This window comes from Chionomys nivalis, chromosome 9 (genome assembly GCF_950005125.1).
Source record: "Chionomys nivalis chromosome 9, mChiNiv1.1, whole genome shotgun sequence".
Classification (NCBI taxonomy): domain Eukaryota; kingdom Metazoa; phylum Chordata; class Mammalia; order Rodentia; family Cricetidae; genus Chionomys; species Chionomys nivalis.
In genome coordinates, this window is record NC_080094.1 from 1,705,886 (window position 1) to 1,724,086 (window position 18,201).

The window sequence follows — 18,201 nt, forward strand, 5'->3', positions numbered from 1 at the left end:
TCAGATGTGTGCTGCCCCTGTTCAGGTCACAGTAAAAACACCAGCCCTACCCACATGTTAAAAGCAGTAAACTCAAGTAGCAAAGGTACTTTTTCTCACTTTTATTTATGACAGATTTCCCCCGATCTCTTCTGGTCAAAAATTCCTAAGAAAGCAAGGAAAAAAAAAATCACATTAAAAGCCTAGCTCTTGGGAAATCCCAGGTCGCTCAATACCAATATATCATCCCCACTTACTTGGAGACAATTCCATCAGCTTTAGCCAATCGGAGAATAGAATCATCTGACTCGCCCTAAAAATTCAAATTAAAAACCTAGGTATCCCCACAGGCCTCCCGGCTTGGCAGGACAGAGCATGCACTATCGGACCCAAACCTGTACCCACGCCCAGGGGACAGAGAATGAGACACCTAAATCTTCCCAGAGCAGACCCTCCATGATCCAAGAGGCCTAAAAGAACAAGCCAGTCCCGCCAAGCGTTTCTTTCAAAGGGATACCACCATCACAGCCCAACGTCCACGTGGTCAAACAAACTCACCATCCTGCGAATGGCGCCGCAGATAGCGTAGGTTTTAAACTGGCCATTAAACCGACCTGTGACCCTGTCAACCTGAGTAGAGTCAGAGTGGTTAGGAGATTCGACCCCACCCCACGCTTTAAGTCTAGCCTGGTTATTAGCAAACACCCAGGCACTGGGAGGCCTAGCTGCCTCCTTCCTTCCCTTTCCCAGGAACAAGCCTCACCACCGGGTTCCCAGCTCACCTCGGCCACGTTCATCTGGATGGACGCGTGGTCCTTGGCACCAATGATGCGGTTGCTCGCGGAGCTGAGAGGAGAAAACAGGGCGTGTGGTGGGCCGCGGAAAGGAAACAGGATGAAAGGGAATTGAGGAACGTTAGCGTAGTGGGGCCGCGCAAACAGATGGAAAAGCAAGGCCCGTGGGTGCTTACCATTTCCGCGGCACGTACAGGTCCACGAACTCGCCGGCGTCGTTCTGCATGTCGAGGTCCTGCCTGCAGAGTCACCGCGCGAGCCATGAGGTCGGCCGGGCCCGCACCCGAGACTGCGGCCCCAGGCAGACCCGCGCCCGAGCGCCCCGCCCGCGACTCCCCAGCCCGGCCCGGACCGCCCGCTGCCGCTCGGGGCCCACAGCTCGCGCCCACAGCCCGCCGCGCCATCTACCTGCTCGCTAGGCCGCGGGAGCGCAGAAAGGAAGTGGCTCGTCTCCGGGCAGCACTATTGGGCGTGAGGGGCGTGGCGTCGGTGAATGCTTCCGGGTCACGCCGCTTACTCGCTTTTTCTTCTACTTCCGGTACAAGGAAGCCCTGCTCTTCCTGGGGTCCGGCTCCACCCCAGCCGAGGCGAGCACCTCCCCTTCGGCCCCGCCCCTCCGGCCCCGCCCCTCCTGCTGCTCCCGCCGGCTTGCCCGTGCCAGCCGGGAGGAGTGTAGCGGGACGCTGGTTCGTGCGCGTCGGCTTGCCGCGAGGGTAGGAGTGGCGTCGGAGGAACGCAGCTGGACGTCCGCCCCCGGGAAGCCGCCACCAGAGTCGCGTCGCGGAGAGGAACAGCCGAGTCGGGTGTCCGCAGTGCTGGGAACCCAGCTGCAGCGCCTCAGTCGGGACGGGAAACCCAGCCCTGAGGTCGGGTCAGATGAGCGCTCCGCAATCTTTGCGCTGCACGTTCGTTCTCTTCAAGGATCCCCTCCCCAGCGCGAACTGTAAGTGCCTGCTCCGGTGCGGCTTCTCTACCTGGGCTCCAGCCCTGCCCCCAGGCCCTGCCCCACTCCTTCTCCGGCTGCCACAGGATCGTGAGTCTGGCCAGAGAGTGCCTTTTAATAGCAATACACTGTATACATAATAAATAAATAAATCTTAAAAAAAAATTAAAAAGACGGCTGGAGAGATGGCTCAGAGGTTAAGAGCATTGACTGCTCTTCCAGAGATCCTGAGTTCAATTCCCAACACCTACATGATGGCTCACACCCATCTGTAGTGAGATCTGGTGCCCTCTTCTGGCAGGCAGACATACATGCAAAACACTACATACATAGTAAATAAATCTTTTTTAAAAGAAAGAAAATTCCCGGGCTTTGCCACGTCCACCGTAATTCGCAGTCAGCCCCCTGTTGAAGAGGCTGCAAACCAGCCTGGACAGAAGACTAAGTTTGCACTGTTGACGACTTTCCTACGACTCCATTTCTTCACACGGGGATCCACTTGTCTCACACCTGTAGAACTGTGCGCTTAACATCTTCTGGGACTGGAACCTCGGGCGTACAAACACAGTTAGATGACTTTGGGGAGAGCCCTCCTTCCCAGGACTGTCAAGGGGTCTGGTGAAACCCAAGCTGCACTTTATCCTCCGCACCCGGAAAGCAGGTCGTCGTCATGTGGGCGTTGTGTCTGCGGTTTCTACCAAAGCCCTGCCTAGTAGGCCACGAGGCTTGTGTACAAGGGTGGTTTGTTTATGTTTCAGCTTTGAGATCTACAACTGATCTGGCTGCACCTGTGTGTGTTGAGTTGTACCCTCAAGGCCTCCTTAGTGGCGGGATGTGGAGCAGCCAAAGTACCGGAGAGTGTGGTGTGGCCAAGGGGCAACTGCAGAAATCTGCAGTAGCAATCCTGAAAAGGGCTTAGTGCACATAGCACTGGGCAGAGTGTTCAGGAAGGTCTAGCCTCCGGTAACTGCCCTAAACAATCCTAGGGCCACCTAACATCATAAAAACAGGACCTGCCAGTGGGCGGTGGTGGCACACACCTTTAATCCCAGCACTCGGGAGGTGGAGGCAAGCAGATCTATGAGTTCAAGGCCAGCCAGAGGTAGTTCCAGACAGGCCCCAAAGCTAGAGAAACCCTGTCTCGGAAAAACAAAAAATAAATAAATAAATAAATAAATAAATAAATAAATAAATAAGGACCTGCAAGGATCAAAGTATTACCAAATAACCCCACTGCACCCCAAAAAACGGAACACTGCATGAAGCCCACAACAAAGGAAAAATTCACATTTTCTGGTATCCACTCAAAGACTGCCAGGTTAAACAGCTAGGGAACATGGCCACTAGTGAGAGAAAGAGCAGCCCATGGACTGGAAACTAATCCAGACCTGACTTAGGTTTTATTTTTTTTTTTTTTTTTTTTTTTTTTTTTTTGGTTTTTCGAGACAGGGTTTCTCTGTGGCTTTGGAGCCTGTCCTGGAACTACTGACTTAGGTTTTAAAATGAGCAGACGAGCCGGGCAGTGGCGGCGCACGCCTTTAATCCCAGCACTCGGGAGGCAGAGGCAGGCGGATCTCTGTGAGTTCGAGACCATCCTGGTCTACAAGAGCTAGTTCCAGGACAGGTTCCAAAGCCACAGAGAAACCCTGTCTCAAAAAACAAAAAAAAAAAAAAAAATGAGCAGACGAGGTTGTGATAGGGGTTTTCACAGAAAGTATTCCATCTGCTCAAACCTTTGGAGGAAGTGGGACTTGACTACACATGCCTACATCAGCACCCAAAGGGTGCTGGACAAGAGTGTCAAGAGTTTGATCCGAAAGTAAGACCCTATCTCAAACATCTAAAATAAAAATTAGTAGAAAAGGTGCCAGAGAGATGGCTGCCCTTTCAGAGGTCTTGAGTGCAATTCTCAGCAACCACATGGTGGCTCACAACCATCTGTAATGAGATCTGGTGCCCTCTTCTGGCCTGCAGCAATACATGCAGGCAGAACACTACATTATAAATAAATCTTTTTTAAAAATTAGTAGAAAAGCTCAAACTTTATTTATTTATTTATTATTAAAAATTTCCGCCTCCTCCCCGCCTCCCTTTTCCCTCCCCCTCCCCCATTCAAAACTCAAACTTTTTTTTTTTTTTTTCAGTTTTTCAAGACAGGGTTTCTCTGTAGCTTTGGAGCCTGTCCTGGCACTAGCTCTTGTAGACCAGGCTGGCCTCGAACTCACAGAGATCCGCCTCCCGAGTGCTGGGATTAAAGGCATGCGCCACCACCGCCCGGCTCAAACTTTTTTTTTTTAAATATTTATTTATTTATTATGTATACAATATTCTGTCTGTGTGTATGCCTGAAGGCCAGAAGAGGGCGCCAGACCTCTTTACAGATGGTTGTGAGCCACCATGTGGTTGCTGGGAATTGAACTCAGGACCTTTGGAAGAGCCAGTAATGCTCTTAACCACTGAGCCATTCCTCCAGCCCCCGGCTCAAACTTTTAATGGGAAAGAAAAGACTAATTAATAAATAAGCTTCCTCAGCTAATTTCGGGGCGCTTTTCTTCCTGAGGAAGCCAAGGCCACTTTTGGGCTGCAGCTATCACTGCCTCTGGTACCTTGCCCGGCATCCACCCATACCGGGCTCTATCTGTGGCTCTCAGCACCTACCGGATCCTCATCCACTGTGTCAGTGAGATGGCTTAGGACCAGTGCTCTCAGTAAAGCAGCCAGTGTAAACGCTGATCCGTTCTAGCCCAGCTGTTTTGTTTCCTGGTGTTGGACCCCAGCGTCCAATCACCGAGGAGGAGGAGTCGCCCCAAGAGACCATCTCTCATATCACAGCTGATGTAAAAGCATGAGGATTTTATTAATTCTGTCATGACAGGGTCTTCCAGCAGTCGGGAGGCTAGAAGACTCTGAATGTCTGGCACAGGCTATTTTTAAAGGGAAAAAAAATCACAGAAGGAAGGGGTGTCTGGGAGTTGTTCTTTAACTATTATGATTGGCTTATTCAAAAAGGCTATTACCAATAATTGGCTGGAGAGTGGTTGCCAGATCAGATGAGGTAAAGGGAAACTTCTGAGGGTCACTTTGCCCCTTCCCAGGGACTAAGTCAAAGCATCAGTAACTGAGTCGACACCTAAGGGTTATCATGCTCCTATTCAGGGAGATGGAAAGTTCCCAACATCTCAGTACGTGCATGCATAGCTGTTATGTCCTTGGTTCCCAGGGGAGGAGGGGAAGTACTGAGAGTTGTCAGAAATGACTTCAGAATTGTCTTAAAGTTCTACACTGGTTATGTGATGTAAGGAACAGTAAACTTGCCCCAGCAGAGGTCCTGCCCCAGCCTGGCCGAGGAAAGAGTCAAACAGCGCGTCCAGTGAGGACAAGGGCCCTGATATCAGAAAGCTGGGCATGGTGGTGCACGCCTTTAGCCCCAGCACTTGGGAGGCAGAGGCGGGTGGATCTCTGAGTTCAAGACCAGCCTGCTCTACATACGTCTACATGGTGAGTCCCAGTAGGCCAAACAGGCCTACATAGTGAAACTCTGTCTCAGATAAATAAGTTCACAGGGTAGGAGGTAGTGCTGCGACAAACGAAGAGGCTCAATCAGCAAAGTGCTGTCTGCACAAGCGTGAGACCTGAGTTCCGTCCCTAGAATCTGGGTGTGGCAACACACACCTGTAATCCAGGGCTAAGGAAGCAGGGCAAAGGCAGGAAAATCCCTGGGGCTTGCAGATCAGCTACTTCAATGAATCAGCAAATTCCAGGCTCAGCGCGAGACCCTGTCTCAAAGAGTGGTTGGAATGTGACTGAGGCAGCCACCAACATCAACCTCTGGCCCACACATGCACGCGTGCGCACACACGGGGACCAGGGTTCAGCTCCAGGTGTTGTACCTTGGGTGCGATCCACCTTGTGTTTGGAGACAGAGTCTTTGGTTAGTCTGGATTCAGCCAGTGAGCCCCAAGGATCCGTCTGTTTCCACCTCCCTTCGCACCCCAGCCCTGGAATTGCAATCCCATCTTGAGGGCCCAGGAGATCTGGATGGCCCCTCCTATAAGATAATTTGCTGCATAAAATTCAAGACCCCCAAAATAAAGGGGCTAGAACCTCCCCTGAAGGAGGACAAACTCGTCACCACTGAGTTTCTCTATCCTCAAACCTCCAAGGATATGCAGAGAAGCTGAGACTGCTCAGAGTCAGAGCAGGCGTCTTCCTGAAAGGTCACCTCACATCCCCCTGTACTGCCCCTAGTCGCCACTGGGGGGCAGCCAAGACCCACTCTGGAACGAGGGCAAACCAACACAGTCTTGCCCCTAGCCGCTTCCAAGCCGGCTGGGCCACTTCACCCTGGCAGAACCTCTTGGAAGATCTCTAGGGTGGGAAAGGGTCAGAGACCAAGTGAGAAAGAGCAGGAGGACCCTCGACTCAAAACACTATTAGATCAATGCCTTCCTGCAGACTCTTAGGCCTCAGAGTTGAAGCTGCTTCTGCAAGGCAATTGTGTCAGGGTCCCTGAATGGCCCTAGGTCTGTCCCCTCAAGAGCAGCTGCTCTGCCCTATTGTACCCCCAAGTTTCCTGTGACCTTGACTGCTAAAACCATGTAGGGATTGTGGGCTGGCCTTGTATTTGCTGCCATGGTTTATTTGTTTGTTTGTAAGGAGAATGCTCTTTTCTTTTTGTTTTGTTTGTTTTTGGTTTTCGACACAGGGTTTCTCTGTGTAGCCCTGGCTGTCCTAGAACTTGCTTTGTTACCACACTGGCTTTGAACTCACAGAGATCCGCCGGCCTCTGCCTCCCGAGTGCTGGGATTAAAGTCTGTGCCACCATGCCTGGCTCATTTAAATTCTTTATGTAGTTCCTTCAGTGAAACCCAGCTCATGCCCAACCACAGCACCAGCTCCGGGTCTTCCACCCCAGGTTTACGTCCCAGACACTTAGAAGGGCCACCCTCCATGCTGCCTGCTCCACTGCAGGGATTGGTCTGAGTCTGGGTGAGCCCCATCCTGCTCTCCAAAGGACCCCATAAAAGGCTACAAGTCAATAGAACGAAGAAACTGCACCCCGCAACCCAGTCTGGACAGGTCTCACCACAGTGCACCCACAGTGTGGTTGATCCAAAAGACAGACTGTGAAGTCAGAATTCCCTCTCCCCAAATATCCCATCTTGCCTCTACCGGCTCCATGGGACTGGATACCCAGTTCTGGGTCACAGGAAGAGAGCTTTGTGTCCCAGCGGTCCCACTAGCACTCTGACACCAAGATGCCCCCTCAGGCTCAAGGAGAGAAACCAGTGAGGGCCAAGTCTTGCCCAGCAACAAGCTGAGCTGACCTCTGACCTAGGCGCAGATGGCCCTGACGCTAAGTCTCTGCATTCCTAGGTAGGACAGCGTCGCAATGAATGTGAAGACCCTGGGCTAGCTCGTTCTGGACTCTGGCCGCACCCCAGCGGTTCCCTTGGAGACGCGTGCGGCACGTGGGAGCCCGCCAGCAGATCTCGGCACTGGGAAGAGCTGGGGCCTGCCCACATATGGCTGGCTCCTCAAGAACAGAGCCGCGCCCGGCGGTGTCAGCGACTTTTAATCTTTTCTATCAAGTTCAGTGGCTGTCGCCTGTTTCCTCACGCCCTCCCTTTGACTCTCGTGTCAAGGACTGTGTGTGTTTGTTCGCGCAGATACAATCTACTTCTGCGATGTCTGACACCCTGACTCACTGGCACGGTTTCTTGGAATGGTTAACTTAAAACACACCCCTTCTCCTTCTCCCCTTGCCGGGTCCTTTATTGCCATGTTTCAAATTAGCCAACCAGTGTAGATTGTGAGGCTGAACCTCAGCCAGTGACAGAAAACCAAACAAAGCAGCCTTGCATTGGGGTGTGGGGTGTGGGATGGAAGCCAGGTTAGAGCAGGTGAGCTCGCTCCCCGGCTTTTGTGCAGAAGCCAAGTTTTCCTTGCTGTGACCTTGAGTGGTAATTTCTTGATTTGTGACCCCATTCTCATCTGTAACAACATGGGGAGCTCACCCAGGATTCTAGCTCTCCTGAGGAGGTTCACAGCTCCCCTCCCAAAGGAAATGCATCCCAGGCCTGTTTGCAGTGCTCCCTGGGCCCTGAGTCCTTAGTGCTCCCTGGGCTAATGAAGAAACAAACCCTGGACTGGAATATGAAAAGATGGCCCAGGTTTAGTTTCCAGCAAGTGCATGGTGGCTCACAACCACCCAGAACTCCAGCTCCAGGGAATCCAGCACCTTCTTCTGACCTCTCCAGACACATACACACAGCATACACACACACACACACACACACACAGAGGCTTATATAAACTTGCTTTTTTATTTTTTTATTTTTTTTCTTGAGACAGGGTCGCTCGTCACAGCCCTGGAATTTGCTGGAACTCACTCTGTAGACCGTGCTGGCCTGGGACTCACAGAGATCCACCCACCTTTGCTTCCCAAGTGCTCTGGCTGAAGGTATAAGCCTAGTCATAGCTTTCTTTCTGTCTGTCTGTCTTTCTCTTTTGTTCTTCTGTTTTTTGAGGCAGGGATTCTCTGTGTATCCACCCTGACTGACTGAGCTGGAACTCACTCTGTAGACCAGGCTGGCCTCGAACTCCCAGAGATTCGCCTGCCTCGGCCTCTCGAGTGCTGGGATTAAAGGCGTGCACCACCACCGCCCGACTCTGAGAGAGACTCTTAAAAGGACAGCATGGAAATGAAGTAAAAAGAGACCTAAGGAAAACAAAATGAAGAGTTCAGTTTTCCTACACAGCCCTGAGGGGCTCATGCTTGAATCGTGGGCAGAAAACACCTGCAGTGAAGGCAGGGAGACTCAGTAAATGTCCAAAGTTCTGTTACTTTACCTGGACCCAAAATCCAGTCCTCTGACTCAAAATTTTGACCCCAATTCAGTTCAGATGAGGATGGGATCTGTCAGCCTTTCATTGAGTAAGAAAATTCAAAATGCCCTGTTTCAAACTGAGCAGTGGTGGCGCACACCTTTAATCCCAGTACTCGGGAGGCAGAGGCAGGTGGATCTCTGTGAGTTCGAGGCCAGCCTGGTCTGCAAAGTGAGTTCCAAGACAGCTAGGACTGTTAACACAGAGAAACCCTGTCTCGAAAAAAACTAAAGGAAAGAAGGAAGGAAGGAAGGAAGGAAGGAAGGAAGGAAGGAAGGAAGGAAGGAAGGAAGGAAGGAAGGAAAATACAACAGAAAAAAGGTCCTGTTTCCCAAGAGGGAATTAAGTATGTTCACTGCTGGAGGGAAGGGAAGGTTTTACAACTCTGCTCCCCCTAAAAACAGATCAGATCAGGACAGCCACAAAGATGGACAAGGGCATAAGTGAGACCCCCCCTTGCTTGTTTTTCTCCCGCCCTCCAATCCAAACCAGATTCTTGACCCCTTAGATCCCCTTGATGCAGCCCCGCCACTTCCCATCCCCCTATCTGCTCTTCCTCAGTTATCTGGAGCCACTTCCTGTCCCCCTATCTGCTCTACCTCAATTATCTGGAGCCACTTCCCGTCCCTCTATCCGCTCTTCCTCAATTATCTGAAGCCCTTCAACTCAGACAGACCCTGTGTTAGACTCGGCAAACACTGGCCTCAGGTGAGCAATATGAGAAGAAATTGAGAATCTCCCATTCTGGGTCACCAAAGAAACATGGCCCCAACAACCTGAGACCTTCTCCAGCTGATGTGCCCATTAGAAAAGCTCCCCTAGGAAGAGCAGGGACTGGGTTTGTGAGTGTGGTGCTCATTTGATGAAGTCAGACAACAGGAGCAGAGCCAGATTCCGTGTCATGGACGCCAGGAGAAACGAAGTCAATAGAGGACATTGGAGAAGCCCCACTAAAGCCTGGCGTTGTGGTGCACACACACTTTTAATCTCATTTAATCTCAGCACTCAGGAGATCTCTGTTTGAGGCCAGCCTGGTCTGGTCTACAGAGTAAGCTCTAGGATAGACAGGGCTACACAGAGAAACCCTGTCTCAAAAAAAAAAAAAAAAAAAAGCCGGGCGATGGTGGCGCACGCCTTTAATCCCAGCACTCGGGAGGCAGAGGCAGGCGGATCTCTGTGAGTTCGAGACCAGCCTGGTCTACAGAGCTAGTTCCAGGACAGGCTCCAAAGCCACAGAGAAACCCTGTCTCGAAAAACCAAAAAAAAAAAAAAAAAAAAAAAAGAGGGAGAAGGAGAAAGGAGAAAGATGTCCTATTACCTATTACTGCCTTGTAATTAGCCCTGCTTAGAAAAGCCAGCTATACTCAGAAAGGCCATTTTATTTATATTTGTCAGTATCACTAGAAGGACAGCATTTGGTGCCCTGACTCAATAACACGGGAGCTGACAACCTGTGGCATACTATCCAAACTAATCAAACCATTACTCTGGCCTGTGTGAGAGTCAAAGTTACATTTTAAGTTTTACTTACCATGCCTTAGAGATCCAGGAAACAAAGATGTTTCTGATCTTCTGATCTGTAAGCCCCTTCCCCAAGGATAAATAGTTCCTGAAAGGCTGGAGGCTGTTGTGTTGGTAGATAAGAAGCCACTTGTTTCCACTCCCTAAACAAGTTTGACTCAGCTGGTGTGCTTGAGCACAGGTGTATGTGGGCAGGAAATACACCAGGATGTCAGGATGTATGTTTGCCCCTGACTGGACCTGGTGGGAAATACAGTGAATTATGGGTTTTCCTTCTTAAGCCACTGCAAACCTGGGTATGGACCTGGCCAGAGCGCGTCCACCAGGCCAGTATTTAATTAAAACTTGCTTCAAATTTGGCTTTAAACTGTGGTTGTGGTCTTAGTCTCAGTTGGCGGGATTAACAACTGGCCGAATGTGTCCCATGGGTGACAGACATTATTATTCTTTTAACAGAAGAAAGTAAGAAACTAATCTTTGAGGGAAGATTAGTACTCAAAATATGGGCTACCTCATACCAAAGGATGGAGAGATGGCTCATAGACTCTCAGATCTTCAAGTATGGAGCCATCCTACTAGAGAGAGATGACTTGACTCTGATGAGTCCTTGGATGCAGCCCACTTTTCTGTTGGCTGCCATAAGACTATAAAGGAAATTGATCACCATTGTTTGGACAACATAGATACCAAGATGAGGTCCTATTTGACCTAAGAGAAATTCCTTTTAATACTGAATGTGAGGTGCAGGCTGGAGAGATGGTTCAGCAGTTAGGAGTACTGACTGCTCTTTCAGAGGACCCAGGTTCAATTCCCAGCACCCCACAATGACCCACCACCACCTGTAACTCCTGTTCTATAGGATCTGATGCCTTCTTCTGACCTCCACAGGGTCCAAGCCCACACGTGGTGAACAAACATCCATGCAAGACAAAACATTCATACAACAGAAGTACATAAAGATATATAGATATATATATACACACACACACACATACATACACATAACTGGACTTAGATTCTTCATAGATGGCCCTCCAGAATGATTCAAAGGAAGACACATGTCAACTAACAGCACCATAAAAAAAAAAAAAAAAAAAAAAAAACCACCAACGGGGAGTACAGACAACTGGTCGACCCAGATCTGTGAACTGTGTGCTTTAAACTGGGCTTTGAAATTTCTTGAAGTGCAGAAAGGAGGCAGAGACTCTGGTTCTAACTGTGTCTTTGGTGCCACACACATTTGGCAAGATCTGGGCTGAACAAGAGTGATGCCTCGTCCACAGGAACTCATCACTCAGATTCTGCCTGAAGAGACTGCCCCAAGACATGTCCCTGGACTCCAAGGGGGATCATAATCTAACGGAATAGTCTCAATTTGCTAAAAAAGGCCACGTGGCAAACATCCCCCTTTCTCTACCTCACCTCTATTATGCCTCCTGTCCCAAGTTCTCTGCCCTATTATCCCCCAAGAAAAAATGACGAGCTAAGACCTCCAAAGGCGAGGATGGGGAGAGGTTCGAGAGAGATGGCTCAGTGGTTAAGGGCCCAGGGCACAAGCTCAGTTCCTAACCTCACAACTGCCTGTAACTCCAGCTGACCAGAGCCTTCTGGCTTTCAGGGGTATATACTTTAAAAATAAATCATTTTTTAAAAAAGAAAAGACAGGAAATGGCTTTTATAAGACGGACAGAAAACACTACTTAAGCCCCACATGTGTGAATCATTGCATCATGTACATTAGGGGGGTCATTGGGTCCAAGTGATGTGTGGTGCTGCCTGAGAATTTATGAGTACATGAACCTTTATGCCATAGCTAAACAAGTCCTTTCTTGTTCTAACACAAATTAGCAAGCTTTGAGACCACAGCCTTCTGGAGGGAGGAACCCAGAGCCGCGCCTTTTCAGAGCGTGCAGGTTGACTGCATGGAGATGCTGAAAGTTGGCCACTTAAAGAATTACTGGCAACAGCCAACCACTTAACTCACTGGAAAGAGGCTATACCTCTACCTGGGGCTGCTCCTAATAATCAGAATACTTTTAGAAAGTAAAATTCCAGCCATGTGTTAGTGGCTCACACCTTTACTCCCAGCACTCGGGAGGCAGAGGCAGGCAGATCTCTCTGTGAGTTCAAGGCCAGCCTGGTCTACAAGAGCTAGTTCCAGGACAGGCCCCAAAAGCTACAGAGAAATCCTGTCTCTCTCTTTTTTTTTAATATTTATTTATTTGTTATGTATACAATGGTCTATCTGTGTGTATGCCTGCAAGCCAGAAGAGGGCACCAGACCTTTTTACAGATGGTTGTGAGCCACCATGTGGTTGCTGGGAATTGAACTCAGGACCTTTGGAAGAGCAGGCAATGCTCTTAACCACTTAGCCATCTCTCCAGCCCAGAAATCCTGTCTCAAAAACAAACAAAACAAAAAAGTAAAATTCCTGATTTGGAATAATCGGCTAGATAATGGCAACCATTTCACTGCAGCCACTGTCAGAAGTCTCACCCAGACTCTTGCAACTAACCGGGATTGTCATGTCCTCTGGTACCCTCCCCTCCTGGTAGAGGAGCATCTTGGTCACTGTTCTATCACTGTGAAGAGTCACCACTGTGAAAAGTCACCGTGACCAAGATAATTCTTACACGAGAAAGCATTTAATTGGGACATGCTTACAGCTTCAGAGGTTCCGTCTACTGTCATCATGAGAGGGAGCGTGGCAGCGTGCATGGCTCTGGAGAGACAGCTGAGCACCGCATCTTCATCCATAGGTGACAGAGCACCGCATCTTCATTCATAAGCAGAGGGAGCACCGCATCTTCATCCATAGGCAGAGGGAGCACCACATCTTCATCCATAGGCAGAGGGAGCACCACATCTTCATCCATAGGTGATGGAGCATCACCGGCCCAGTATGGGCTTTTGGAACCTCAAAGCCCAGTGGCACACTTCTGCCAACAAAGCCATGCCTCCTAATCCTTCTCAAACATTGCCACTCCCTGATGACTAAGCATTCAAATAAATGGATCTATGGGGACCATTCTTACTCAAACCACCCCCAGGAGAATGGCACCTGCTGGGGTTTACTGGCCAGAAGCATGAGCCAGGCAACCATGTCCTAGTCAAATTCCAGAGAGAAGGAGGTTGAACTTATCTGGGAAGGACCCAAGCAAGTCCCACTCTCTACTGAAAGGTTGCATACTGCCCAAAGGGGCTTGAACACATACACTCAAAGAAATCACATGTAATCAAGGGGACTTCACTGAATCTGACCACATGTATATGACCATGCAGGAAGTGTCAGACAAGCCCTTAAAACCAAGCCTCGAGAAACAGACAAAACCCCTTACAGCCGCTCTACACGTGAGTCCCGGTGCTGCTCCCAGCCTGCTACCATGTACATGTCTGCGTGTCATGTGTGACATTATAATGTAGATTTTGTGTTCCTGGTCCTCTCTTGTCGCCTTAACTAACTCTCTGGTGCTATTTTTTTTAAACAATTTATTTGTTTTTATTTTATGTGCATTGGTGTTTTGCCTGCATGTAAGGCTGTGTGAGGGTGTCAGACCCCCTCAACAGGGGGTACAGACAGTTGTGAGCACCATGTGGATGCTGGGAATTGAACCCAGGTCCTCTGGAAGAGCAGCCAGTGCTCTCAACTGCTCTACCATCTCTCCAGCCCTTCTCTGATGCTATTTTAAACTCAGGATATTCCAAAAGGCAAAGCCCATTAACTTTCTTGTCACGGGCTCACTTTTAAAAGACTTCAATGAGACTTTTGCTTCCTATGAAGGCAACTAGTAGTATTCTTTACTCCCCTGTAGCCACAGCCCACACACTGTCTATTCAGTCTGGTGCCTGTTGGGTTATACCCTGTGGGAATATGTAAAGCCAAAGACAGTTCTCTGGGATGGGTAAGCACTTTGTCCCTTCAGAGCTCAGGACACCAAGATTAAACACAGTACTTTAAAGGGTTCCTAATGACTGCAGTGACATTTGTTGGGCCACTCAGTACTAGGGACAGACTTACAACCCACCCTCCACACCACAGAGGCTGTGACAGCCCTAAAGGAAAGGCTACAGGTGATAAACAAGTCCTCTAAACTGTCAGCGTCAACATTATCACCCATCACGCATAACAACAGTAAGTCCCACACCAAGAATCCTCAATACTCAGACCCCAGGGACTAGGGACAGATGTCAAGGGGAGAGGCCCAACGTGCCCCAGATCACTTCTCTCAAGTCATGTCCTTACTACCCCCTTGCTCAAGTCCAAACCTGTCCCCAGTTTTCCATTACTTACACCCAAAAATTCTCCTAAGGACCAATATCCCAAGCTAACCTCAGACAGACCTGTAGCACCGAGAGGAGGAAGAAACGCAAATGCCTGATTAGAGTGGATAAAATATTCAGGCCATCTGTTTGATAAGAGTGTTTGTTATGTGCATGTGGCTGGATGACCACACACTCCTGTTGGGTGGTCCTTCAATCCTAATGGCATGCATTGTATGTTGTTCCTCTTCCAAGACTGAGGGTCCTGAAGCAATGTGCCCTGTCTCACCTGTCCCTGATGCTTCCCCCATCAAAGACACGGAGCCCTGGCCGCCATGGAGCCCCCACCCCCAGGGATAATTGCATCTCGTGCCTTTCGAGGTGGGAAGAGCAACTGACTCCAGCGGGCCATGTAATGGGGCTCAGTGAAGGCTGGTCTTTCGAAGAGATGACCAGACAGCTTGGGTAGTCACACGATCTGATATCTGGTGAAATTATGGAGGACCCTTATTTGATATCCTACCAGTGGCTCAGAGTCCAACTGGCCACCTCTTTCAGTATGGCATTTAGATGTTCCCACTTGCCTTAAGGCCTCTCCTGCAAGAAGAGGGAACTGTTAACTCTGGAAGACTCATTTGACCCCCATATTTTTTTTTTTTTGTTTTTGTTTTTGTTTTTCGAGACAGGGTTTCTCTGTGGCTTTGGAGCCTGTCCTGGAACTAGCTCTGTAGACCAGGCTGGTCTCGAACTCACAGAGATCCTCCTGCCTCTGCCTCCCGAGTGCTGGGATTAAAGGCATGCGCCACCACCGCCCGGCTCTTGACCCCCATATTTATATAGATAGTGTAGAAGTGTCTCAGGGAGCCCCATTAATTTGTTTCTTTCTTTTTCTTTTTTTTTTGATGGACTTGTGACCATTGGCACTTCTTTTTTTTTAATATTTATTTACTTATTTATTATATATACACAATATTCTGTCTGTGTGTATGCCTGCAGGCCAGAAGAGGGCACCAGACCCCATTACAGATGGTTATAAGCCACCATGTGGTTGCTGGGATTTAAACTCAGGACCTTTGGAAGAGCAGGCAATGCTCTTAACCTCTGAGCCATCTCTCCAGCACCCTAATTTGTTTCTTGAGACAGGGTTTTTCTGCGTAGCTTTGGGGCCTGTCCTGAAACTCACTCTGTAGACCAGGATGGCCTCAAACTCACAGAGATCTACCTGCCCCTACCTCCTGAGTGCTGGGATTGAAGGCATGTGCCACCACCACCCAACCAAATTAATAATTAAAATAATTAATTAACCTTGAAATCAAATAACAGCCAGTTTCAAGTCAGCCTTGTTCTGGTGGCCAAAAGTTAATAAAAATATGTATAGACTGTAGCATTCACTTCAGCACATATACTAAAATTGGAATGATATGGAGAAGGTTAGTATCCCCTGAAGGATGCCACGCAATTTCTGAAGAGTTCCGTATTTTTCCTCCAAGGTCTCTGCTTCAGTTCCTGCCTTGAGTTCCTGCCTTGGTTTCTCTGATGATGGACTATAACCTGTAAGCCAAATAAACCCTTTCCTCCCCACACCTCCTGCAACGTAAACTGTAGCAACTAGCCTACTACAACCAAAAAAGATTGCTGAGCTGTGCTGGAGATGCTGTCAGGGGCATAGCTGAACTGCTGAGCCCTAACCACATGGATTGGGAAAATAGATTGGCAATTAGCACAATTTTAGCTGGAAAAGGTGGAGTCTGTGTACGTGGGGAGGACAGCGCCGTGTGTTGCTCCACACAGGACTGTTACCATGATGGTTCTCACTAATGAAGGAGTCAAAAATGTAGGAATAGATGATCCTTTTGTTAACTTAGTGGAACAGTGGTTTGGAAAATGGAATAGTGACCTCAGCTTTAGCATCCATAATTATAATAGTTGGAGTCGTGATTCCAGTGTTCGAGGTCTAGTCCCAAGGGTTATAGGGACAGCTAGTGCCAAACGGTACCCACACAGCCCTTTCCATCAGATGCCCGGGGAAGAGAGGTCTGATGCATCTTAACAGAATTTGAAGAAACGAATATATAACAAAACGGGTGGGGGGTCGCAGAAGATTTCACCTTTTTTATCACCTTTTGAGTGTTCAAAAGCCTCTGTCCTTCCAGATCTTCTTTCGTTGTTCTGTTAAGGACGGCGTGTTTGTTTAGCCAGATATAATCTGCCTCTTGGAATGTCCATATGTCTGACACCCTGACTCATCGCCACAACTTCCTGGAAGAGTTATCTGTTAAAATTTACCCCTTCAGGCTGGAGGGGTGTCTCAGCAGTTAAAAGCACTCAGAGGACCTGAGTTTAGTTCTTAGCACCCACATGGTGGCCACAACAGTCTTTAACTCCAGTTCCACTGACCTCTTCTGGCCTCCATGGACACCACACCTGCATATGGCTCGCAGTAATACATACAGGCAAAACATGTATACACATAAAACAATAGTTTCAAAAACATTTAAAAACACCCATCCCTTATCTCTGTATCTTTTCTATTTCCTTTGTTGCTAGTTTTCCAACTGACCAATCAGGTGTAAATTGTGAGGTTGATTCAGCCAATGAGGAAGAGCCAAGTCCCCCTTGAGTTAGGGATAAAGGCTGACACCATTGGGGCTGGTTATTCTTAATTTCCTGCTTTTGACAGTTACACACCCTTCTGTGAAAAAGCAAAGTTCTGCTTTGTCAAACCACCTTTATTTTATTGATTGATTGATTTTTGTTTTTTTCTTGTTTTTTTTTTTTTGTTGTTGTTGTTTTTGCTTTTTCGAGACAGGGTTTCCCTGTGTAATAGTCCTAGCTGTCCTGGAACTAGCTCTTGTAGACCAAGCTTGCCTTGAACTCACAAAGATTCTCCTCCCTCTGCCACCCGAGTGCTGGGATTAAAGGTGTATGCCACCACTGCCCAGCTTTTTTTCTTTCTTTTCTTTTCTTTTTTTCTTTTCTTTTTTTCTTTTTTTTTTAAATTTTTGGTTTTTCATAACAGTGTTTCTCTGTGTAGCCCTAGCTGTCCTGGAACTCACTTTGTAGACCAGATTGGCCTTGAATTCACAGAGATCCACCTGCCTCTGCCTCTGCCTCCTGAGTTATGGGATTAAGGGCATGCGCCGTGCCACCACATCTGGCTTTTATTTTGGTTTTTGAGACAGGCTTTCTCCGTGTAACAGTCCTGGCTATCCAGGAACTTGGTCTTCACCTGACACCACCTTGGACTCAGAAATCTGCTTTCTTTTGCCTCCCAAGTCCTGGTATTAAAGGTGTACACCAACATGCCAGGTTTTAAAGCATGTTAATTTGAGTGGCAGTTTCTCGGTTTGTCCTGTCTCTGACAGCAGTATTCTGGGTGTGTAGGCCCATGTGGCGTCTTGACCCCCTCCTGACAGTGGGGAGAAGTCCTGTGAAGGTTACAAGAGAAACATTTGTGTTGTGATATTCACGGTTTAAGTTTTTTCTGCTATTTTTTCTTTTTTTAACCTTTATTTTTATGTGTTTTGTGTTCTGTGTTTATGTGTTTTGTCTGTGTGTATGCACAGGTGTGTATATGTTTACGTGTTTTGTCTGTGTGTATGCACAGGTGAATGTAGTGCCTGCAGAGACCAGGAGAAGGCACCGGATCCCCTGAAAACAGGTACTGGCAGTTGTGAGCCATCATGTGGGTGCTGGAACTTGAACCTGGGTCCTCTGGAAGAGCAACCAGTTCTCTTAACCGCTGGGTCGTTTCTCCGGTGCCCTGTTTTTGTCTTGTTTTGTTTCTGTGAGAGGTAGCTAGACATCCAAGGGCC

At 48.5% G+C, this 18,201-nt stretch overlaps 1 protein-coding gene and 1 pseudogene across 1 annotated transcript; one reads left to right on the forward strand and one right to left on the reverse strand.

The window, feature by feature from the left end:
- Window positions 1–24: 24 nt before the first annotated feature.
- Window positions 25–1,294, reverse strand: Rps21 (ribosomal protein S21). Its single transcript, XM_057781672.1, has 6 exons — window positions 1,182–1,294; window positions 950–1,012; window positions 762–825; window positions 538–609; window positions 237–292; window positions 25–145 (listed from the first exon to the last, which is right to left on the reverse strand). The coding sequence occupies exons 2-6, from the start codon at window positions 997–999 to the stop codon at window positions 136–138; spliced, it is 252 nt and encodes an 83-aa protein (XP_057637655.1). The 5' UTR covers window positions 1,000–1,012; window positions 1,182–1,294; the 3' UTR covers window positions 25–135.
- Window positions 1,295–15,770: 14,476 nt separating this feature from the next.
- On the forward strand, window positions 15,771–15,868 carry LOC130882161 (U6 spliceosomal RNA; annotated as a pseudogene).
- Window positions 15,869–18,201: the final 2,333 nt, after the last annotated feature.

Coding starts and splice junctions, on each gene's coding strand:
- Rps21 (XM_057781672.1), bottom strand. CDS start 999: ATGCAGAACGACGCCGGCGAGTTCGTGGACCTGTACGTGCCGCGGAAA. Junction 826..949: donor CTGTACGTGCCGCGGAAATG/GTAAGCACCCAC, acceptor TTCTCCTCTCAG/CTCCGCGAGCAACCGCATCA. Junction 293..537: donor GCGGCGCCATTCGCAGGATG/GTGAGTTTGTTT, acceptor TTGAATTTTTAG/GGCGAGTCAGATGATTCTAT.